At 48.4% G+C, this 25,353-nt stretch overlaps 1 protein-coding gene across 3 annotated transcripts in view; it reads right to left on the bottom strand.

Annotated features, from left to right (window-relative positions):
- The window catches only part of CYSTM1 (cysteine rich transmembrane module containing 1), a 31,219-nt gene extending 11,221 nt beyond the window's left edge, over window positions 1-19,998 (bottom strand). The window contains exons 1-2 of one of the 3 annotated variants that reach the window (XM_075056647.1): window positions 19,868-19,998; window positions 7,453-7,700 (exon numbers count right to left, since the gene is read on the bottom strand). In XM_075056647.1, coding sequence (XP_074912748.1) covers window positions 7,453-7,681 — 229 coding nt within the window. In that variant the 5' untranslated portion in view covers window positions 7,682-7,700; window positions 19,868-19,998. Of the gene's footprint in view, window positions 1-7,452; window positions 7,701-18,988; window positions 19,080-19,761; window positions 19,783-19,867 lie in introns of those variants that run through there. The other 2 variants (XM_075056648.1, XM_075056646.1) reach the window with 2 other exon arrangements.
- Between the last annotated feature and the right edge of the window lie 5,355 nt (window positions 19,999-25,353).

Raw genomic sequence — 25,353 nt, 5'->3', positions numbered from 1 at the left:
CGTGCAGGCATGCCAATTGAGCACTTTCCAGAGCCAATGCTGCACTGGCCACATTTCACACAAAGGTAAAGTTGTTCCCCTCTCGCACACTGCATGTGCTCCAAGCATGGGTTATGTCTGACCATAAGTCATGCAGAAGATTTTCTTGCAGCTCAGGGCTGGGAAAGAGGTGAGTTTCCTCACCTGAGCACACAGGGATGGGATTCAGAGATCTTTGAGATAATAGAATTGATACTAATCAGCATCTATGGAGTAGAGATGTGCCCAGGAAGGATTTAACATCTCTAAAACGCAGGGCTACAGTCACTCCTCATAGGAGAAAAGCGTACCTTATGTAGTAAGTACTCAAGTCTCTGAAGGATGTCAGCAGGCATTGGCCAGCTCTCTGAAGCACTATAAACCCCATCACACAGGTTAGAAAGTGTACAGGTCATAAGAAACCAGCTTCCCCCAGCTCAAAAGTACAGTAATTAAGGGCTTCAGACCCTTCCGTTTTCTTCTAGACTGCAACAGATGCAGAGACATCTCCCAAAACTACAGAATTTGAGAACTTCCTCTAACTTTTTTTTTTAATCAGTGAAATCTTAATTTAACTTTAAAGCAAGGAGGCATTTTCCACCAAGTCAACTGCAGGGCTAAGAACAGCACATTCCTCAGCTTGAGTCAGTGTTTTCATTGAAAATCAGCATCAGTCCTAGAATTAAACAAGATGTGGCTTGGAGGGATTTACACAGCACAAGCTCGGACTTACAAGGGTCTTGCAAGAATGTCCTGGGTGACAGACATGAGGGACAAAGTCCAGTTTTAGACTCTCCTTGAGCAGTGCCCCCAGGGCTTGAGTACCACAATCTGTGCAGCGCTTGCAGAGCTGGAAAATGGCTTTACACAATTTGCTTCTCACCCAGGCTAGGTGCTCAGCAGATGAAGACTGTCCAGAACAGGAGCCTCATTTAATTTGGTCCACTACAGAGCCAGCCTTAGCCTCATTTAGCCAGTTTGTCTCAAGCATGTTTTCAGACAGAGGACCTGAATTTGGAAATCCTTTTCTTTGCATCAGGCTTTTCTCAGATTATCCTCTCCTCCAGGGTGAAAAGCAGCGAAGGTGAGTCAGAGATCAGCCCCCAGGACAGCAGTTTGCCAGCAAACAGCCCCCACTGTTTGTGCAGTCAGCTGACACAAGCCAGGGACAGAGGGAGGTATGATACAGCAGTCTTGGGGGAGAGAGAACACCAGGTTTTAATGCATACTACAGTATGAGAAGCAAGTAAGAGGACAACTGCCAAGTGGGATTTTTTTTTTTTTTTTTTTTTTGGCAGGACACCAGCTGTCTGGAGTTGCAGGTCCCGAAGGTATAGTAACAGTTAAATTAAATGCTCTGACAGACTGCTTGGAAAGGGTCAATACACCCAGAAAGCCTCCTGGAATTGCTACATGCTGCCCTCCAAATAAACTTCTGGGGAAGGCTCAGCTTGACACAGTTTGAAAAGCGGGGGGGCAACCACTGAAAGGCACCAGAGAGCCTAACCAAAGCAATTGGAAACCCCTCCTTTCCATGCTGAGACCCATGAAGAGGAAAAATCCACCCCTCTAGCAGAAGGCAGTGACTGTATCTAGGTGACCTGTTTATTCTTGCAGCTGGACAAACACTAGGAGGCAGGCAGCATCACTGTGACTATTACTCTTACCACAGCCGGCTTTGCTACAAGTAATCAACTTCCAGAAATAAGATTTCCACCCTGTGTGTACAATAGGTCAAACGCAATACTGAGCTTTGTTTGCCTTCAGTTGGAAGGAAGGCTGCTGACAGAGCCTGGTTCTCTTTGGCACAGCACAGAATACCCTCATCCGTTATGTTGTTAAGTATCAATGAGGTGGGGGGGCGGGAAAAAATTAAGCTGCACAAATTGCTCACATCAGCTACTGCTTTCAAAATTAGTACGTCACTTTGTACTTTGGCTCATTCCACTTCTTTTTAAAGCATGCCATTATCAACAGCATTACATTTCACCTCTAATTTACATAGACAAGAAAGTACCTGCTGACCAGTCAGCAGATACTGGGGTTTCCTTCTGCCAGCTGATACCGAATTACTCTATAATGAAAGTACTGAGGGGGAAATGAGATTTTTCTGGAATGAGGTATTTTCTTCCTCCTAAGCAAGCCCGTGCTGCTCAAGGCAGCCTGGCTCCTTATGCCACGCTCCACGCAGGCACTGTGCTCCTACTGCTGTGCGTTTCTCAGCTTTGTTCGGGTGCAGGTGAGTTCCCTCGAGCTACCCAAAGCATTGTGTGACACTAAATGGCAGATCTATGGTATTCCAGGAACACATGCCTGGACAGACTTCATGTGGACAGACACGAAGACAGCCCTCGGTTTTTACAGCAGGAAAGATGCAGACAGAAATCAGCACAAGTCAGTTCACAGAGCTAGGAAGCTGAAGCAGATAGCCTTAAGGACAACTTCCCTCAGGCTTAGCATATAACTTACCAGCTCTAAAGGTAAAGGTCAAGTTGTTTACTTCTAATGAACAACTGCCAAGTCAGTTATTAGCCCTTACAAGAGGCGAAAAGTGTTTTTTCTTTGGAAACACTACTATCAGTAGCCTGTACAAGCCCAAAAGCCTGCTATCAAAAAACCCAAAACAAAAAACCGACACCATGGCCATGAGGTCTTCCGTGACATCTCAGCAAGTCACCTAGCCTCTCTGGCTCACTGCTCTTGCACCTGCAGAAGGAACATACGCTTCAAGGCCTTTCACACCCAACAGTGTTGAGGTAGCTAGGGTGACTCTGAGGGGGTGCAAGCTTGCACAGGCTGGACTCCATCCACTCAGGGAGAACGGACAAAGGACCACCAGCTGCCATTATTAGCTGAAGACTCCCTCTTCTACAATGCTGTAATACATGGGAGCCATAAGGCCAACACCACTAAGTCTTAATGCATAAACTGCAAGCTGATTTCTGCAACTGTCATCATGGCTAACTAATCCTACACAGACAGTCTAGAGTGGAATATACTTGTTCTTGTTCTGCACTGTTCTGGACTGCACCTTCGTCCAACAAGCCTTTATATATGTCCCCCTCTTCAATGTCATATTGAAAAGATGACAACATCATCCCTCTCTCACCTATTTCTAGCAGAGTCATTGCTCACTTAACAGTAATAACTTTCTCTTTCCAGCCTAGGTGTTAGCTACCCTTGCCAAGCATGACCCCAACAAAAAGGAACAAACTCTCCAGTCTGGGCTTACAGCTCCCACCTCCCGAGGATGTGGAGGAATGGGTGCTGTGGCTGGGAGAAGCACGGCTGCAGCACACGTGCCAAGTACAGGCGGCGTAACTCACACCAGTGCTGCTCAGCCTGAAGAGTCCTTCAACAGCAGCCTTTGAAACAAGGCTCAGTGGTTCACGAGCTCTTCTGCAGCGTGGGTGACAAAACCAGTCCTAAGTTTAAGCTGTTTCCCTATTACATCTCAGCTATAGCTTTCTTTTTAATACATGAGGTTTTTTTCCTCTCCAAGGGCCAATTGGACAGGCTATGTCCATTGCTACTCCAGACAGGCCACAAAGTGTTAAGATTAAAAAACACTGTCACCATGAAATGCTATTTTACCAGCAGATTTTGATAGCTCAACAGTAATTATTTCCATCTGCGTGATCCACTCAAGACCAAAATAAGATGCATAATTACTTCCACACATTAGCACACCGGCTGCGATCCACAACTTAAGAGCCCACTTTGCAGGTTGTCTACACAGTAAAATAACTTAAAGCATAAAATGTAAAGTATAGCAAATTTCCTAGCTTTCAGCATGAACACATGTTTGTTCACAAATACTAATGCATTACTTAATAGCTTAATTAATTAGATTAAGCTAAGTCATCTAGGAGAGCAAAACATCCGTTCTGAAAGGAAAGCATCCACACAGTAGCTCTTCCCAGATAACTGCTTGGAAACACCACAAGAACTGACAAGCCACATTAAATCATGCCCGACTGGCTAGGCAGACTGTAATGACTTGATTAAATTTAGATGTCAATTTTTTTTATATTAGAGGTTCAGCCACACCAACAGATAGACAGCATTAGTATAACAGATTTTTAAAAAATTAGCTTTTTTAGGGACATCTGTTCTATATTAGACACTCCTGGAGGTGATCATTAAACAAAGCCTTATTGAAAGCTCTCTCAGAATACTTCTGTTAAAGTGTCACAGGACAAAGATCAGGTTCCAGTTTGACGGACTGGCCAAAAAGGAGCAAGGGGGAGACAAGTTATTTAACAGAAGGAGAATCAAGAAAAAGGAAAAGCTTTTGCAGACAAACACAAAATTATAGCCCTGACTTCATTTTACACACATTTATTAATGTTTTTTGTACATTTAGTTACATCCACTTCAGCAAAAGCAACGCAAATTGGAGGCTCCTAAGGTGGGTTCAGAGACTGCACATGCTACAGGAAGGCAGTTCAAAGACAGGACTTACCAGAAGATCTTTTGTTCGTGGGTTAGGGTGCTACTTCTGCAGAACTGTAGTTGTGTTCACTTAGGTTTAACAACAAAACCAAGCCTCCTGCAGCATAAGCCTGGTCTCTCAGTGAAAGACACACTCAAACACTCAGCTACTTGTTTTCTGCAATTTCCCAGCCTACACCTTTGTGCTGGTCCATGGGTTTGTGAGCAGAGCAGAGGACATTCAGTGTCATCACTTCCCTGATCCAGTCTGATATGAGATCCTTTAAGCCTCCAAGGCAGCAGATCTGGCTCAAAGACAGACTGCCCAAAGCAGCAGACCCACTCTCCCTTCAGCTTCTGCTAGCACATCCCTTTTCATGGCTATAGCAGCAAAGTGACACTTGCACTAACCAAAGATGTTCTACATGGAAGACTAGGAATTCCCTTCCTTCCCCCTTCACCCCAGTACCAAGAAATGCCTGTTAACCACCCCAAAACTATGTGCATTTCCCAGGGAAAACCCTGATTACACTTTGAGTCCATGTGGTGATAGTGGTGGGAAGCATCACCATGCTGCTGCCTCCTTCTCAAAGGCAGACCCTTGAAGTTTTCACTCTTTTACAGAGGAAGCTGAACTCATGACTTGCAGTCATTGACATTCTTATTCACTCAGACCAATTGTTCGCTGCTTGTATTTGGGTCCTGTGGCCAGACCCGCACCAGAATATTCCTGACATCTTACATCAGCTATAAATCCAGGGATGCTACTATATACACTGGTCCAGTAGTCCAGCATTTTAGCCAAGAAGACTGGAAAAAAAAAAGTTCTTGAAAATGTCCTCTCCGCAGTTCAGCCTGTCCACCCATCTATGTCAAGTCTCCTTTGTATTTATTACAGTGAAAAACTCTTGCTGGGAACTTCTGAAGTTCCAGCTTCCCAAAAAGTGAGGGCTTTGAAAAGGCCTTTGTCACAGTGTGCTGCAGAGTCAGAGTAACATGAAGTGGTAGAGGGGCACAGCAGGCAGTTACCTCAAAATGCAGCAAATGCATATAGACCTCAGTCCTGAGCAGGCCCCAAGCGCAAGCGCACATTGTCCCAAGCCATGGCAACAACAGTATGTGGAGAATGACCTTAACGTGCAAATGGCCAAAGACAGCTTTGCATAGTGGCAAACGCCTTGGGGGAATTGTCTGAGTCCTGACAATTTTCCAAGCGATGTCAGCTTCAATACCCACTTTATCAGCCTGTCTTTACAGCAGTAGTATCTGCAGTGCTACTGCCTTGCATAGCTGTAAAGCATTTTGATTTGGGGTACATATTAGTCTCATTTCTTTCCACCCAAGGTCAGTCTGTCCATGACCATGCCAGACATACCCAGCACATAAAAACCCTGAGTTTCCTTTCCCTCCTGAGAGCAGCTTCCACCTAAAGCACAGTGCCCGGACAGCACCTCTACAGCAGTGCTCCTCACACTCCCTCCGGCAGAACAGGCCCTTTGGTAGCTCTGGCCACATCCTCTGCCACCCCAAGCCAGCCAGAACAGCTGTAGGTACTTAACACTCTTCTCAACAGCTCAGGTCTGTTTGTGATATTCACTGGAAGAGACACAATGATAGTTTCTGGCTTCGCAGCCTGGATGAGTATCTTTATCACTGAAGAAGCCTAGAAGGAGGCACTGGAGTTGGCATGACAGCATGAGCCCGCGTGCTGATGGTGAAGGGGTAAGTACACCCCCATGATGTACAAGCAGAGATTTTAGAACCAAAGCCTGTGAAACACGGACAAGAATAAACCTGGTCTCTAGGCAAGTGTCCTTACCAGCAAGACAAAGAGTTACCAAAAAACCCCAAGCTAAATCCTCCTCTTTCTAATGGGGAAAAGGCACAGACCACACCCAACCTCACCAGAATCCCAGAGCTGTTGAGTTGGAAGGGACCTCTGGAGATCACCTCGTCCAACCCCCCTTGCTCAAGCGGGGTCAGCTAGAGCAGGCTGCCCAGGACCACTGTCCAGTCAGGTTTTGAGTATCTCCACAGATGGAGACTCTACAACCTCTCTGGGCAACCTGTGCCAGTGTTTGATCACTCCCACAGTAGAAAAGTGTCTTCTTGTGTTCAGAAGGAACCTCCTGTGTTTCAGTTTGTGCTCATTGCATCCGGTCCGGTCACCAGACACTACTGAGAAGAGTCTGGCTTTTCTTCATTCCCTCCCATAAGGTATTTATACACATGGATAGGCCCCCTTGAGTCTTCTCCAGGCTGAACAGTCACACCTCTCTCAGCTTCTCCTCATATAAAGATGCTCTGGTCCCTTTATCATCTTCTTGGCCCTCCTCTGACAATTCAAGCCTGCACCAAGCACTGCAGCAAGCCCCACGAGAGCTATGGGTGCCAGACTAAACCAGCATTCCATACTGAGGGGACGTGGCACACAGATGGACCAGCTAGCTGCCAAGGTAAGTTACACTGTCCTCCTTCCCTTCCCCAGAAATCTGTTTTTCCACAGAACGTTAATAGCTTCAGAAAAAAACAAAAGCCCAGGAATGATTCCAATGGCACTATTAGGTCACTTGGACAGATATTGATGGGCTCAAGAAAACTGATGCACATTAAGTTAGTTAGGAACTGTACATCTGAATATTACAAGCTTCAACTGTGCAGCCTTCAGTTGAAGTTTATCAACCAAAAGACAGGCAAAATGAGAGTTGTGGCAAATTTAAAGCCAGCAAAAAGCATGTCTAACAACCTCAGCATAAGGATTCCCTTGAGGGATCAGCATTAAGGATGTTCAGCAGTACCTTCCAACAGCCAGAGAACTGTTAGAGACACAACAGAAAAACAGCCTATAAACAGAATTGCTACTGCAAACAAGTCTCCACCTCCCCCAGCCCCATTAGAGCCAGATGCTGGTAACCATATTACTTCAAGGTCAACATGTACTCATGCATTTGCAAGCCAGAAAGGGTCACGATTACATTGCACCACAGCTGCTATGCATACCTGTGTTTTTAGGCCCATCTGCATACACTGGTCCTGGAGGCGGAGGTGCGTTTTGCCATCCATACTGGGGATAACCTTGATAACCTGCCTGGCCTGGCTGGTATGGCCCAGTAGGTCCAGGAGGATAGCCTGGGTATGGGCCAGGAGGACCACCCGGTTGTTGTGCATAGGGTGGGTAAGGGGCAGTTGGACCCGGGCCAGGGTAAGGTGGAGGATTTTCGTAGTTCATGTGGGATGCAGAATCTGTCCTGCAGAAGAAGGAAAACAGAAGAGAACTGGTTTGCTTTTGTCTGCTTCATCTATGACCATATAGACCCATTTCAGACTGCCCTCCAGAGGGCCCTACATTAAGTGTGAGAAACAGACCTCAGAATACCTGGTCAAGCAGTGAGTTTATTTTTAACCCTTTGCCAGGAGCAAAGACTGAGTTGAAGAGATTTCTTTTAAGTGACATGAGTTTAGCTCAGCAGCAGAGTGACTTGCTGCTTTCCAGTCATGCATCAGCTATTCACCCTGAGACATTTAACAGCCTTGCAACAGCAAAGCAAAATCCTCTGCTTCCACTCATGATTAAATTGCTTTTAGGAGAGATTTAGAAGCGATTACTTCATGTTTCTGTCAATATTAAAAAAGAAAAGCATGCAGAAATGCAGCCTGTTCCAGACATGTTCAATAGCCTTGACAGGAGAGTGAACACAAAGGTCTGTTACGCTTCTGCTAATTGTTACAAGCATCTAGACCAATACTCTGGAGCAAGACTATATGAATAATTTCCTGATGACCCAGCACATTGCGTATTCTTCCAGTAATATGCAATTGAATCATTAAGCAGCCACAAGCAATCAGGACCTTGGGCTCAGTCTCAATCAAAAAGGAACACTAAAGACACCTCAGAGAGTTGATGTTCATAAAACCTAACATATTACTCATCATACAGCCATCAAGACTGTCACAATAATGCAACTTTAATTAACCTCTAAGCAGCATGACTAAGCAAACCATTTATCACATTAGGTTTCTGAAGCTTCTCCCTGTTTGAGAAACAGAAGTGTCCTTAATACTACGTGTTCAGGAACCATCCTGACTGAAGTAGCTGTACTCTGCTATTTCCTTTTACCATTACGGGGTACAGAAGGGTCACCATTTTCCCTTTGCTACACACCTCCTCCCACACGCCACAGGCTTCAGGGAGAAATACCAGGAGCATAATTTGCCTCCACTGAGGCTCACTGCTGCCAGCATGGAGCAGGAGAGGCTGGCAAGCAGGATCCTCTTTGGACAGTGCTGAAAGGGCAAGCAGCTGGGCCAGACTGACCTGGATGCTCAGTACTGTGCACCCACTCTTGGGGACATGCAGATTTTGAGTCCAGAGAAGACCATTAGCACATCTAGACTGAGCTCTGGCATGACGCAGATTAAAGAATTTCACCTTTGTAACTCTATAGCAAGCCCAGAGCAGTCATCTGCCAGGCAGAAGCCAAGTGAGTCAAGCCTCTGGGGCTATGTTTAGCTGCTGCAGTTCCTGACAGTGTTGAAGTGATCTTGGTTTGTTTATGGCTTGCTATTTCATCACCTCAGAGAGCGCTGACTGTCCCTCCCCAAGGAAGGATCCCTAAGGTCTCTGCTTATTTACACGTTACTCCTGCCCAAATGTCGCTAGCACAATGCTCGCTGCTGTACAGGCACCACGGGGCTCTCCCATGCACACAGCCCCATCCCACCCTCGCAGTAACAGCCAGTCTGATCCCACACAATGCCCAGGAGAGCACTGCCAACTTGAAATGACTCCAGAGGTGCACTCCAAGGGAACAGGGCTGCTGTCCCTCCCACAATGACACCGAGAAGCCCTTCAGTCTCAGCAGGCTGGGTCTTCCCAGGCCTCACCAGCCTGCAGTTGTCATACACCTGAATTCATTCTAACGCTCCTCTTGCTGTGCAAGCCAGGCACAGTCCCAGTTAATTGCTAAGGCAGTGCTGCTAACTTTCAAACTATATTTCTTTATGTCTTTGACAAGAATGTTAACTGTTTAACCAATGCCAGGGATTAGAGGAATTTTTTTTTTCCATTGCCAGGCCAGCCAGACTGCTAAACTCCTCATTTGAAAATGGACAAGCACAACATAGATTTAACTTGAGGCTCTTTAACCACTGTGCTGCACTGCAATGCCTCTACCAAGTCTGCAGCAAGGAAATTCTCCCTTCAGAGAGCCAGTGAAAGGCAGGCAGCAAGCCCTACAACTCACTTCAATGCAACTAGACAATCAGAACATAATGGGTCACTAATGTTCATCTAACCCAGAAAATCATCCCAAAATAGCAGCCAAAAGCAAGTTCCCAGGGAAGAACAAGGCCAGAGCAAATGCGTGTGTATACCTACATACTGTTGCACATGGCAGGGTAACCATTTGGTGCCCAAGCCAGACAGGGCCCAGGCAACCAGCAGACCCCTGTGAACTCTCCTAGAGTTTGCTGAGTCTCCCTGAGCCAGCATACAGCTGCGGTGCCCGCTCCCGGCATGAGGGGATCCAAAGCTCTGCTGCATGCTTTGTGGAAAACTGCCTCCTGCCCCATGGGGGTAACTGCAGGAGGTAGGGATCAGCGGCCACCCTCCTGAATTCAGGGATTCACCAAACCAGGGAGGAGGCTTGTGGGAGCACCCTGTCCGAGACCATTGTCTGCTCCTTGGGCAGGAGCCAGCCCCTCCATCCACCTTCCCCTTCTCTGAGTCCCTCCAGGTCTGTTTTAGGCTGTAAGTTGGCATCCTAGATACATATATATGTGTATGTATATATATACGTATACACACACAAGGCATATATACACACACACACCAGGCATTCAAAGGCAACAAACCGCGTATCATGTTTTTTGTTCATAAACCTTAAGAACCCCCAGGGATCAGCTTGCTTTGGTGATCATTCCCAAGCTCCAGCAAACAGTCGCATGCATTACTTCAGTTTTCCAAAGCCCTCCTACCTAAAAGGACAGTCAGCTCAGCCCACCCTTTCCAGTAAAATTCAGTGAAGTCTGGTCTTCCCTTCTGTCCCTTCATACGCATCAATTCATTCATCTACATTTGATATCATTGCCATTTTAGTACTACAGCAAGGCTTAAAAGATGTGTCAATTCTTCTGTTGGCTGTGAACTCAAATTCAGGCAGTAGATAACAAACTCAGCCATCACACTGCTCCCTTGCCACAGGGACTTGTGCTGGGACCCCTGGGGGCCATCCTCCACTGTCAGGGCTGGCCATTCTCACCCTTCCTTGTTCCCTTCAGTACCCAAGCAGGGAGCCTGCCCACTATCCTGTGGCTGCCTGGTTTCTATACGAGCAGCCAGTGTGGGACCATACCAAAAGGTCTTCGGGGAGCTGGTACAACTGCCGGTGGAACTACACAGGTAGAAAAGCTTCTCTGCAGAAAGGTCTGAGATGGGTATCAGCTGTACAAGGCTGTACCTGGTCAAGCTTAGAAAACACTGAAAGAGTGTGGGTAAGATGAGAGCCTGGCTAAAACCAACAGCCACAGGGGATGACTAAAGAAAACTGCACATCAGCAGCTCTACAAAAAAATCTGAGAAACCAGACAGGAGTTAAAGATCCAAGTCTGCCAATGGCTTGAGCAAACAGGGAAATGGTGGCATAGGGAAATGAGAAATACCAGTGCTCTTTGTCTGTTTAACAGCTCAGTGTTAGCCACGTCAAAGCAGTTTTTGAAGAGGAGGAGGTTTGGAGTGGAGCTAGTAACTGAGCTTCTGCCTGTTAATGCTGGAGAGGGACACTAAGGAGAAAACTGGAGTCTACTGAAAGCTAGACAGATGCCTGGTCAGATACCACAGAAGAACAACAGAACAGTAGAAAAGATGAAGAATGAGATTAAGAAGGGCATATTCCACCAGGACAAAGGTTACTTTTCCCCTCAAAACTGAGGGTAAAGTAACACAACTGAGATTAGGCAAGAAGTAAAATAGAGCATTCAGCAAAAATAGTTTCGGCAGCAACTGTACTGGAGATCTATCTGTGATGAATGACAAAACTTCTGGAGAATTTATCAAGGCATTCAGCAAACCCAGGAAGTGGTTGTGGAAACCAGGTCCTCTGGAGGTCTGAAGGATTAATTCTGTCCACTCCCTCCCAGCTCCACCTCAGCCGTGCACATCAGCCTTCTTGCAATGGTCTTTGTCCCCAGTTACATTCTCGGAAAGAATTTTTCCTTGTCCCCAGCTTCCACTGTCAGTTACTGCCACGCATATACCCTTCCCTACTTGCCCTTTTTGAACTGTGTGACAACATTCAGGTTTTCCTCATTCTCACGAACTCATACATGAATTTACATGCTTACCAGCCCTATTTACTCACCTGGGTATGTGTTTGCAAGGCAGAGCCTTGAATCACTAAGCAGATACTTTTCAGAGACATACTTGAGCTCCTAGTCAAATGCATTACCAAGCTTTGCTGTGGGTTCTCACCCCAACTAGTAATTCCATGTGAGCTGCAACTAAGACCAACTCTTATTAGCTTGCATCAGGGCTCATATCTGTGGGTTTCCCAATGAGCACCTCTCAAAGTCCAAGCTTGAAAGAAAAAAGCCAATGCATCAGTAAAGCCCTTTGTTTTTCACGGCACTGCAGGAGGTCCATCAGGAAAAGCCGGTACAGCACTGCACAGTCTCACCCGATGTGAAACTTCCATTTAGCACTAAATCCAGCAAATGATTGATTGTCACTAAGCACTTGCCCCATCTGTTGCTGATTAATGATAAGAAATTACTAGTCCATCTGAACAGAATTACAAAACATGTTCCTATTCTTTCCTCTCCCCACCCCCCCACCATTAATACTTTTGCTAAGAGGTAAACTCGTTAATATATCATTAAGTTTCCTTAAGCTATCTTTGAACTCCTTTGTTGCACACTGCTCAACAAACATCATTTCCCCTACCCTAACAGAAGGATTTTATTTCTAAACAAGCAGCTTCCCATACCCCAAAAAGCTGCACTGCCTCCCATAAGGTCTGCAAAAAAGAAATTGCTGAAGTAGGAGTATGCACACAATACATCATATAGAGAATACATATGGCACTATACATACATGTATGACACACACACAGAGATCAATATGTAAGAACCACCATCCTATGTGAGAACGTAAGTGCCCCTACATCTGTAACCTGTCTTTGACTAAGGTTTAGCAAAAGGTGCAAGTACATAACTATGAGGCTTTGTATACACTATATATTTTATTATTTTTTAACCTGTCCATTTTGGCAACTAATACACCTCAGAGAAACAAATTTCATCATGAAGTGTTGAAAATACCTACTCCTTTCTGATTGCTTTAAATTTACTGCCTCATACAAGGTCAGCATACCAATGCAGCTATTACAGAACTAGTTGCTGCTCCTGACTCTCCTCTTCCAGCACACTCATGAATTTATTATCTTTTTTTCTCCAGGCATCTCTCCCGAGCTGAGGGCTCTCTGCTTCTACAAAGCCTGTCCTATTCCTTGGTCATTCTTGCCACCCATTGCTGTTCCTTTAGTTTTACCATTTGTTTGAGAGGGAGCATGCAGGCTCCATGAAGTTCTGCTGCACAGTGCTGCAGTCTTCTACCTTCCGTCCCCCTCCTAGCCCATTCCAAGGGCAGCTCTTGCCATACGTCAAGCCAAACACAGAGCTCAAGCTGCACTGGACTAATTGTAACTGCAAGATCCTTCCAAGTGGGAATAGTTTATGTAGAGCCTGTCACTGCACATGTACAGCTAGGACCGTTGTCCTCCTCATACACATTGCTCACTAAACTACCAATGCAGAGTCTCTTCCACCATTTCACTGACTGGGTATTAGACTCTTCCACAAGCCTCTGAAAACAGCCTTAGTTTTCTCTGAAAACAGAGATGGGAAAGTCTCATCAACCACAAGCTGCCACCTATTTACCCCTTTTTACAGATCAGCACATGGTGTATTATGAATCCAGTGAGATCTACCTTTACCCCATCTGTGTTTAGGAATCACTGGGAAGTATTACCCGCCCTCACCCAAACTAGAAAAAAAGAAATCGGTAGCCTCATTTAGATATCCAACCGTTATCTTGCTTTGCAAGAGTGATCCTGCAGCACAGCATGAGGGCCTGAACAGGTAGGAGTTTCGGTCAGAAGATAACATGATGCAGGAAAACCACCACAAATGAAGAGAACAAGGGAAAGTGTGATGGAAGGAAAGTTCTTCTGTTAGCACAAGGGGTTCCCAAACAAAGAGCCTTCATGCCCTGCCAGATGACCCAGTTTCACCCTCTTCCCTCCTCCAAAAGGCCACTTACAAGGCTGGCGCTCCCAAGCATCAATTCTGAGGTCAGCATAATTCTGGCCTTCAAAGGGACTGGAGACCAGTATGAAACTGCTTCTACCTGTTGGCACTGATGACACCTTGTTATCTTGGCAAAATTGTAAAGAACATGCATAAAACAACCACGTGCATTTTTACACAGTAGGTGTTCACAGCTCCTAATCCACCTGCAAAGAAATACCAATCCCTACAGACAGCTGCCAGCAAGTCAGATCCTTCAAATGCAATCTCCTATGCAAATGAATCCATGAAAAAGCTGTGTATATGGGGGGAAATAACAATCTAATCTGAGCACTGAAACAGGGTTAAACGCTTTCTGTTGCATCAGGAACAGTGCAAGAAATAGCCCTCTGAAAACAAATGGGGGATTAATAAATTAAAAAACCCAAAGCAGATCAGTAGTCTGGAACACCTAGACAACCTCCCCCCCCCCCCCAAAAAAAAAAACCCAAACCACCAATTAGCAGATTTTAGGAATTTAAAGGCAAGAAGTTGTTTATTTTTAGGACAGCAGAACAAGCACCACACCTCATATGCTGCTCTACTTGGGAGGAATCACATTTGGGGCATGTCAGATATTGATTCAGCTGGCCTTTGCATGGATGAAGATGGAGAACACGGCGAGAGGCACAGATCCTGAGAAGGGCAACCAGGGCACTCTGATGTAACCCATCCCTTCCAATGCCTGCAGCACTAGGAAGTAGTTTTCCAATACAGAGCTCTAATGGAAAGTACATTTAACATCAACAATCCAGCTCCTGGCAACCAGCCTAGCATTGAAATTACATTTCATATGAACAGTATCCAAATGAAAAAAAAAGCACAAGCGGCTTTTAAATGGCACTGGTGCTGTGTTTCCCTCTTACCAGCTTCTTTGCAAGCTCCATTTACTGATTGCATGAAAGGTACGTTAAAGATAAACTGTAAGAGATTCCCTTCTTGCTTGGTTCGCTTCCAGGAAGCCCTCCGAGGTTTACCCACCCACTTCACCAGGCAGCACCATCAGCCTTGAGTAATAACTGAAAGAGAACTGCACAAGAAATGCACCCACCTTTTCTGACAAAAGCTGCTCAAAACTGTTTTACTTCCCAAAACGCAGGTGTAGGCAAAACTGAAAAAAAAAAAAGCCCAGCTTTGTGCTGTCAAAGGAAAAGCTAGAAAACACCGATTTGTTCAAACCCACTTCCGCAAGAGGTCTCTGGGCCTATGGGGTAGTCCATGATCATTAGGAAGATGTGCATTTCCTCATCTTTATTTGAGTGGCTGACAGGCACTTCCTGCGCAAAAAAAACTCCACTATTGATCCCAGTGGCTGAAGCCACCAGATCAGGCAGCTCTGTGGAGTCAACAGCAGTGGTTTGGATGAACAGGCACTCAGCCTTCCAAGTTCCTGAGCCACTTATTTCCTCCTCCTAGTACCCTCCAAGCCCTCTGGAGGCCTGAAGTCTGCCCATCTGTGCAAATGGAGAGTGCACCTGATGTGCAAGGCTGACACTTGTGTCCCTACAAACTGTCCCACCTCTCCAGTCCCATTGTCTGTCCTGCCTTCTTGACAAAACCATAATTGATATGCATGTTTCCAGGTGATTTTGGTTTCAAAAACCATGGGTTTGATCAGCTCTAAAGGACCTGTAGTCATGTTGACAGTGTGCCTCAGATGCAATGTCCTTTGTAGAGCTTCGCAGTCACATTATCTGTCCTTGCTGCTCTGTCTCCACAGGACTCTGTAACAATGTAGCCTCACACCCACACAGGTTTGAATGCCAGGATTTTCCTTCTGCAGACAAGCTTCAATGTCTTGTTAATCGTTACAAACATACAAAACCTTTTCAGAAATACTACGGGTAACTTATTGTCTAGTTTTCCTGCTTGCAATATGCTGTCCACCTACATGTTCTGCATGGCAGAAGTATGAAGCTGAAATAGTTACCTATGTAGTTCCTACAATAAAGGGGTTAGTAGAAAAAAAAAATAATCCAATGCTCTGGTACTGTTATTACATGAACTGCAGCCTTATGGGAAAAAATTTTCAGATTTTTCAGACACCTGATAAAAGGTTTTAAGAACATACAATTCAACACCAGATAACAATGACAACACTGGGAAGTACCACAGCCTAGCCCCTCCAGTGTTGTAAGGCAAGGCACTTGCTGCTGACACACCAGCTGAGACTCTGCCCAGTTACAGGAGTTACATGAAAAAACAAAGGCCTTTACACAGAAATCACTGCAGATATGGGCACTAACACCCTGGTTTCAGGTGCTGAATGCTTTTGTGTGCTCTTGTTCAAGTCTTCGTATAGTGTGCTACATCAGATACTTCCAAAAATACGTAAATATATTTTGTTCTTAAAAAGATGTATTAAGACAGTTTTAAGGTGCAACGAATACCAAAACCAAAAATCAATGAAAACATCTGATCATCAAGTTAAACTAGACCCTGCAAATAATAGTTAAAGAAAGAAGCTTTGTTGGTCCAACTGAGAAGAGAATGTGAAACAAACAGTATGACTGGCAAGAAAATTAAGAAGCACAGATAATACATTCATATGTGTTATTCAGATGGTGTTCTGGCAGCATCCCAGCAATGAAACAGCAGTAGTCTTTCACAATAACCTCCCCAGCTCTGATACAGTGAGGGATTTAGTGGAAGATACTACCCAGACTGCATGATGATTTTCTACCATGTCAAGCAGGAAACACGCTGAAGGGCAGCATACAACTTCTAAGAGACAGTAAAGTCAGTGTATGCAGACAGAAATACATGTATTTCTACAGCTAAGATCTCATTACTCAGAAAGAGATTTTCGTGACAGGCTGGAAAACAGAATGAGACAGATTTTTTTTTTCCCCTCACGTTTTCTCACTTTTTCTGCTTTTCCACATCCTACACGCAGTTGTAACGTGATGCTTTACTTTGCCTGTAGGGCATATGCATGAATCCTCTTTAGTGGCTGCTTGTCACAGAGCACATGCAAGTACCTCTGATACCAGTTGTCACGAAACCAAAAAAGCCTTTGCCTTACTCTAACAGAGTTTGAAAAGCTATTACAGTTCAGGACACTGCTCTCAATAGTTCGTACGACCAAATAATGCCTCAACAAGACATTATAATGCTAGCGTGGAAATATATCTTTCTGATATGCAAGTGAAAGAAACAGCAGCTTTTGTTTAGTAGTGGTAGTGCCTGGTGTAAGGAATACACTAGACTAGATGTTTCCACATAGGTGCATTCCCCGAAGGCCCCTGCAACCCTGATGGGCCGTGGGCAGGCACTGAAGCACAGCACAGCTCCCTCTCCAAGAAAGCAGTGTGGTGGCAGCAGGAATGCGCACATGCACTTCCACATCACCAGGTCCCGGCTGGGAAAGGCTCCCTGGGATATGACTGTGGAGGGCGGCACAGCACGCACCTGCCCTGTGGCACGGGTGCGAGGTCAAGCGCTTCATCCCAAAGTCTGGAAGGAAGGCAATCTCTCCCATCCCGGGGCAAGCGGCCTTGGAGGCTCCCAGGCTGCCTTGTGGGAAGCCAAGCTGCAGGTGGCAGGATGCCAGACCTGGCAATACTGACCGTCTGCTTAAATGACTCCAGCTTCTTGCTGTCGTCCCCTGTTCCCAGAAATGACAGAGTGCTATTTTCTACTGATTGAGCCATACAGTTTCAGTGGTTTCAGTTCAGAAACAGGAAGTTGAGAAAGACATAATACACAAGCAAGGGAGTAGAAAAAGTCAGTATCGAAGGCAGGCATTTGAACCCTGCTCATTCAAGTCTGCAGCTCCCAGCAGAAGTTTTCACGGTCCCCTGCTAAGATGACAGGGAGATCACAAACAGGTAACAGGAGAAATGCAGACCTGTTTGTTGAAAATCCAGAGTTACACAAGCTTGCTCTGCCCTCCTAGAAAAAATTAAGTAACATATTAATCTGATCATGCACAGAACTACCTGAAAACAGGTAGCTCCTCTGTTTACCATAAACACAGCCCTCCATGTAATTCTCCATCATCCCAGCACAACGCTACCCGCAGGAACACCGCTGCTTACGCTTACAGGAACACCTCCGTTTTTTTGAGCAGCAAGCCACTGCCAATTTTAAATGTAATATGAACCTGGGGGGACACTGGAGCCCTCTCCTCTAACTGACCCTGGGGTACCACCTCGCAGGGTCTGCTCAGCCCATGTCAGAGCCATTCGTTTACAGGAGAGTCCCTTCTCCTCTTTGACCTCTGCAGTGAGGACACCCACCAGCCTCTGCAGATTATCAGTTACTGCTCTCAAACCGTTAGGGGAATGACAAATCAGTATTTTAAGAAAGATAGCCTTTGTAGCACATCAGAAAGAGGCAGAGTGTAACAGACGTGGTGCTGAAGAAGTTTCAGTACTTGGTAAAAATGCTGTACCGTGCAGTGCAGATTATTATCCAATATGCACGCTAATTCCTGACCATCCCCAAAAAGCACTGAAATACGATTGCTAAAATGTACCAAGTCTCAGCATTTTCTGCCTCCTCCTCAGTCTATCTGATATAGTAATAGTATTCTTATCACCCAATGTTTCTAGGAACAGCCAGTCTTTTTATTAAAGTAACTGATGCAGCTGAAAGAAAAATACCCATTTTCTGGCACAGCAGCACTTCCCACACCTTGTATCTCATCACTATATTTACCATAGCACAAAGGAGGAGGCAGCTGCTCCACACAGTCATTTTCACTCACCCACACTTACTACCTTACTGAGCCTTACCCTATTCAGACAATCAGGTTGAACCTTCGGCTCACACAGGTCTCGTAGCAAAGGTGAAAGCAGCGAAAGCAAAAAGCACTTTTTTTTTTTTTTTCCCTTTCAGATAGAGCTAAACACGAATCTGGGATGACTGGGACAAATCTTGGCGCTGCCCCGGACAGAGAAGGTCTCCCCACTACTATTGGAAGGGGCTGCCAGATCCATGTGGCAGGAGGAAAGGAGGCAAGTACTCTCCTTCCCTTATTCTCCTATTTCACCATGACATCTAATTATCCAAATGAGGTCTTCAACAGCTACAGGAAATATATAGCCAGGACAACCATAATGGCTTTTAAACACACGATGCAGCATTATTATTTTTACTCAGAGCGTGCTAGCATGCCCCTTGCTGTACACTAAATAAGCCCATTAGTATTAAACATGCCCATCTGCTTTGAGCACAGATGCCTGCCTACCTCTTCTCCCCCCATGTTGCATAAACAACCGCAGCGGAGCGGCACAGTTCTCCCTGATGCATAGGGCAGGACCGTAAAACCCCACAGCACCCCAGAGCCGCCTCGCTCTCTGCAACGAAAGCCTGAAAGAGTTTAAAGCAACGTTTTGACAACAACTGCATCATTAGAGCTGTCAGACGGGGAGAGACAGCCCCTGGTCAGCAGCACCGAAGCCCAGGCCTGCCCGGGGGGCTTCACCGGCGACCCACCCTCCTGCTCCAGAACAGCATGCACCTGACCTGACACCTCAGAGACCCCTGACACCCGAGCAGCCACCCTGCAGCTGGCCGGCCAGAGGTGGGACGGGTCCCTCTCTTCACCCCGAGACGCCTTCCTCCTCATCCTCCTCAGAGCAGCAACCCTGACCAGCACACGCCCTTCCCTGCAGCAAGGGCCCCGCGTCCGCGTCCCAGGCCCACCCAACTCGGCCCTCCTCCCCGCAGCGCCCAGGCTCTCTCCCGCCCGCACGACGCCCTCCTCGGCCACCAGCCCTCGCTGCGCAGCCGGGGCAGCTCAGCCCAGCAGCAGGCTCACGGCTTCCCCCGACACAGGCTGGGGTACGGGCTGCTCCCGGCCCCACACCCGGCTCCCACAGCCCCTCGCCCCACGCACCCCCCCCACGGGGGCTCCCAGCCCCACACCCGGCTCTAACTGCCCCTCAGCCCCCGCACACCCCCACGGGGTCCCCAGCCCCGCACCCGGCTGCCACAGCCCCTCACGCCCCACAAACCCACCGGGTCCCCAGCCCCGCACCCGGCTCTCACAGCCCACCGCGGGGGCTCCCGGCCCCGCTCCCAGCTCCGCCGGCCCCTCACAGAGCCCTTCACCCCCGCCCGGTACCTCAGGCGCTCCCCGTCTCGCGCCGCCGGCGGCACCTGCTGCGCACTCCGCGGCGGGCCGTGACGTCAGGCAGCGAGGGCGGAGCCCCCGCCCCCGGCTGATCGGCGCCCGGCGCGGAGGGAGGAAGAGGGGGCGGGCGCGTCACGAGCCACGCGCCCTTCCTCGGGGGCGTGGCCGCGCGGGGGGCGTGGCCGCACGGGGGGGGGCGCGGCGGAGGCCTGAGAGGAGGAGGAGGAGGAGGAGGAGGAGGCGGTGGGAGCGGGGGGGGAGCGTCTGAGGGGCGAGAAGCGAGAAGGGGCCTGTCCGGGCGGGGCGGGGTCGCTGTCCGCTGGCAGCCGCGGGGGCCTGCCCAAAAGTAAGGCAGGCGAGGTCCTAAAAGGTGAATTGAACCTAAACAGGAACGCGCGGCTGAGTAAGAGCAGAAGCAGGGGAGGGGAAGCGCAGCCGCTGCGCGGGGATGGCGTCAGGGTGGAGGCGGGGGGGGGGGGGGGGCTCGTCCCCCTGGAATTACACGGGGGCTCGGCCTCAGCCCTCGCCGGGGCCGCCGCGGGTGCAGGCAGGGCAGGCAGCAGCAAAAGGCTGGCCGGGGTCGGTGCCGGCAGCAGCGGGGCCGGGGGAGCCGCATCCCCCTCAGGGAGACCCCCGGGGCCTGGGCCGGGACCCGCAGCCCCGCAAGGCCTCCGGTCCCCTTCTCCGCGGGACACGCGGGCCGGTGGCTGGGGTCTTCGCACAGCGCCGTGTCACCTTCTGCTGATCACGGGCCACGCGCGCCGGAGAAGGCCCAAGCACAGAGAGGGGGAACGCGATGGCGGGGGGTCGCCCGGATAAAATCGGTCAGGGGCGCAGGTCAGCCATCCGAACTACCGGCCCTGCCCTCCGCGCGCAACCGTGACTCACGGCGGTGACCGGTGGTGAGGGGTCGGCCGTTGCCACCCGCAGTGACGCTGTGCCTGGCGGGCCCGAGCTGGGGCTGGGGGCTGCGGTGGCACCTGCGGCCGGGGGTCGGTGGTGGGCCACGGGGGGTGGAGGGCTGTGATCCTGCTCCTCTGCTGCCCTGCGTGCCGAAATCGGCTTCCTTTTCCCCTTCATCGATTAGTAGATCTAATCAGGCCGGTTTAATACTGGGTCCCTAATGAGGCTCAGCCAGGAAGATGATTTACATGAGTTATATGACATGCCGTGTTCTTGGGCAAGAGAAAAACAAGATGCACAGCTACCACTGCTCTGCACGAAGAACCCAGCACCCCAAGTGCATCCTAAATGAAACCTTTTCACTGATGGGAGGTGTGGGAGGCACCAGAGAGCCCTTTCCAGGCAGCTGGCTGCTCTGGCAGAGGCTGCGGTTCCCTGGATGCAGGGAGTGAATCGCCAACCCACCGTTCCCCAGCCTCATCTGCCCCAGCCACGCTGCCCTCCTCACAGCTGGCAGAGCCTCCCAGGAGGCAGTTTACTCCGCTAAATGGGAGAAAACTAACATAACATAACAAACCAAAATCCTCTGGATCATTCTGTGCCACGCCAGTGATTCCCAGTAACTCGTGCAAAGGGCGTGAGGAGCAGGAAAGCTGGTGCAAAGGGGCCAAGGGGAAGGCACCGCACATGTGGGCGTGAGGAGGGGCTGCTGCTCCGCTGGTCTGGAAGCTGCAGACCAATTCCCTCATGAGCAGCTTTCTTTGCCCTACGATATTATTTACGTATGCATTTGTAAATGATACTGCCTGGCCAGGTACCTTGCAGCAGACTCAATATACTTTGTTCCGCTGGTTAACATTAAACTTGCCTTGGTCCTTTATTCCAGTGCCAGTGGGCACACACCATTGTCTTGTTAAACATTAACTGAGAAAGCGGCTTGAAAAACATTGCTTGGCTTCATTAAAATCTTAAAATGGCACTTGATACTTAAATCTCCTTATCACCCACGTTGCACCTACTTAAAATATTAACGCAGTCCAGGCTTTATCGCTCTTATTACCCCTCCAGCAGAAATTATACATTAACTTCTAGGTGCAGATATCTTTACTGTACCCTGGAAATGAGGCTGGGATGTAATGCTGTACAGCAAGTTGGGATTTAGCTCCTGCAAAGAGAAGACAAGCCAGCTTTCCCTGGGATGAGAAGAGGCAGGTCTCCTGCTGAGCAAAGACACATTGAGGGTACGTTCACCCAGTTTCCATCAGGTGTGTTAGCACATCCCCAGAAGTTAACCGAGAGGCGGTGGGAGCATCCTGGAGGTGTTACACATGTAGAACCGATGGGTTCACATGAGCTCCCATGCAGGCTTCACTACACACTTGTGATGTGGCCAGTACTGAGTCGCAGCTGAGGGCAGGAAACTCCTGTGACGCACTAATGTGATTGTTTGAAAATGTTGTCCAAAATGCTGGAAGGCAGATTGGCTTTTGCACCTATGAAACCAGTCCCCTTTGCGCTTTTCTTTTACTAGTGATTTTTCTCCCTTGCTTCCTCGTGTTCCCTAATATGACCTACTGTTATTAGCAGACGTGGGAAAGGAGGTGTGAATCCTGTTTACTGGGAAACTTGTGCTGCCTGGAAACTTTGGTTTAGCAACATTTATCTCCCCTAGCCCTCCCCCCATGCCTCGCAAACTCAGTGGCTCTATAATCACAGCTTTTGTCTTTGGTGTTTACTTTTTTTCATTCTGATTGCCTGAAAGACACAAACCAGAGGGAAGGACTTGACCTTGCAGAGGATGAATGCAGAAGCTGGACCCACACAGCATGTCAAGCTGCAGACAAGAGGTGAACTGTAAAAGGGAACAGCAGAGTGCAAGACCATTTCCTAGAGGACTTGCCATGGTTGCTTGCCCCCATTCTTGCTGCCTTTCGCACCTCTTTCCACACAGTCATTTGGTTAAACCTGTTGCAAAAGCCTTGTGAAACACCCCACTGTCTTGCAAGACAGTTATGTGAGACTACAGGTTGCAGGCAGGGCAGGGCAGTTTTGCTGGCTATTGGTTTTGGCAGAGGTGTCTGCAGGGCAGAAGGGATCAGGGAGGATACATCCTTGTCCTTTTCTCTGTGACAGTGCTAGGTGAAGACATCCCAGTCCATCCCCACACTCCCACCAGTCTGCATGTTCGTTCCTACCACATGCCAGCACCTCAGCACAAAAATACCCTTTAGGACCTTGTGGGCAGATCCAGGATTGATAAAACATCTCAAAATGAAAATGCTGCCTAGGAGGATAAAGTCAGTGGATCTGCACTCTGTGTGCTGAAATCCCAAGGACTGCTGGGACAAAGGTCTTTCTTAACTGTCACCTGTACTATCAGGAAATTTTTCTGACTTGCTTGATAAAATTTAGCAGTTTAAAAGTTCAGGTCCATAGTTTCTTTCAGGGACACAGATGGCTTTAGAAGAAGGTATTTGTCTGCCCTGCCAGCAGCTGTGCCCGGGTGTCTGATCCAAATCAAATGAGCGCTGCTGGATCTGGGAGCAGATGGGGCTGGTACTCCTGACGGCAAACCATGGTCCTGTGAACAGAGAAGCAGCAGCAATGCAGGCTGCAACACCCATGTGCGAAGTGGGTCACTGCCGTGCTGGCTGGTCCAGCTTGAGTCACACCCTCCTGGCATGATGCTGTTGAACAGATACAATGTCCCTTCATATCTTGCCAGCCTCATCTGGGTGAATCTAAGGCCTGCAGTCTAAAAACTGGCTCTGCAACAGAGAAGTGGTGGTTGTTCATCCCTCCTTCCTCAGGATGGGTTCTGATGTGCCTCCCACTGACTTATGAAACCCTCCAACTGCTCCTTGCCTCAGTTGCCCTGTCTGGTGGTGAAATGGAGTATTAATGGCAGCATCTCCCTTCCCCTCTTCAAAGGGCTGGGAAGCACCACATGCTAGAGCAGTGCAGAAGGCTGTTGTATTGCTTTCTGTGCCCTGACCCCATGAAGATCGTCCTGAAGTTGCTCTGCTCTTCTGCTCGCACGTCCCAGGGCTCCGTGTCCTTCCCCAGCTGCTGTCTGGGTCTCCCTGAAGACTTGGGTCTCTGCACTCCGTCACGCTCAGTATCTTTTGATCTCTGCCTGCTTTGTGCTCATCTCTCACTCTCACCCAGTAAAGTAAGATTTATGCTGGAAGATAAGATAGGAAGGCTGTTATACTTGGGTATGTGAAAATAAAACATCACCAAGGGCCAGGCTGATCACTAGTGGAAAGAGAGCAGATCACCTGGCAAGGCCCTAGGCTCAAGAACTCCCATGTGAAGGTGCCTACTGCAGGAGAAGATAGAGCTGTAGCTCTTCTCCTGCTATACCAGGGTAAGAGAGGCTTGGGGTGTATCTCAAATACATGAATGCTCCCTGCACTCCAAACTGGCTGGTAAAAGTAGAGCATTTTGCTGTGCCTCAGTTTTCCTAACTGCAATAAAAGGCTGAGCACAGGCCACCCCTGAAAGTGTGGATTTCAACTCACCATCATTTGTAAATGAGGTGAACAAACTGAAAGCTGGGTGCTGTTGAAAGGACAACCTCATTTGTACAGGAGAAAGCATGCAGCAGAGCCACAGGATTGAGTTCAAAAGGCAGATGTGATCACTTTGCTCTCCAGCTGGTGTATTCCCAAGGGCTGTCACTGAGGGGTTTGGGCAAGCAAACCCTGGCTGGTCTCAAGGGGATTGTTTAGTCCATTGCTCCTACAGCCATCAGAGCTGAGGGAGCTGATAAAGAAATACCCATTACCTCCTTGACTGAGTGCTCTGCAGCACATGGGGCAGGGCAAATTTCAGTTCTGCTGACTCTGCTCCAGAGGCGTTTAATCCATGGGAAACCAAGATAGCAGCAGCAATAAACCAACAACAATACATCATTCTTGGGCTGGCCTGACTGCGTTCAGCAGAAGAGATCGATGGAGGTTTGGCAGAGCAGATGTGGGCTGTGGGAATCGTACCTTTGTTTAGGCCACAGGGTCCCTGTGTGGTTTTCTCCAGGAGCCCTGAGCAATGCCAGGGAGCCCTGCTGGCTGCATGGGACTGTGGGGAGATGTGGAGTGCAGCAGCACAGCAAGGCTTGGAGGCAAAGGAGTGGAGGAGGCATGGGAATGGTCTGAAAGTGATCTTTGTAGAGCCAGAGCAGCTCCCAGCCAAATAGCCAGGGGAATTCACCTGTGGACACAGGATTTGCAGACCTGTCATATTCGGAGTACATGGTGCCCACTCGGTTGATGCTCTGCAGAATATACTGGCTGCTGGGAGGCCAGACAGCAAATGCCATAATGCCTGTAGAGGGGCATTGTCCCTGAGAGGTGCTATTTTAAGATGGGCCTCACAGACGGGATAAGCTGTTCTTGCCGTAGTCGAGGCTCTCATGGCAGGGCCATGTGGATCTAGCCCTCCAAAGGGCCAGGATTTTGATCTCCCATCAGGATCCCGTTTCATTACTCTGATGCTGGCCCCTGCATAGCTAAGAGGCTGCAGGCAGAGGCCTGGTGTTTGGAGGATGTTAGGGCAGACCAGCACTGCTGTTA

The sequence above is a fragment of the Buteo buteo genome, chromosome 24, assembly GCF_964188355.1.
Source record: "Buteo buteo chromosome 24, bButBut1.hap1.1, whole genome shotgun sequence".
Classification (NCBI taxonomy): Eukaryota; Metazoa; Chordata; class Aves; order Accipitriformes; family Accipitridae; genus Buteo; species Buteo buteo.
This window is presented reverse-complemented; position numbering and strand designations above follow the sequence as displayed.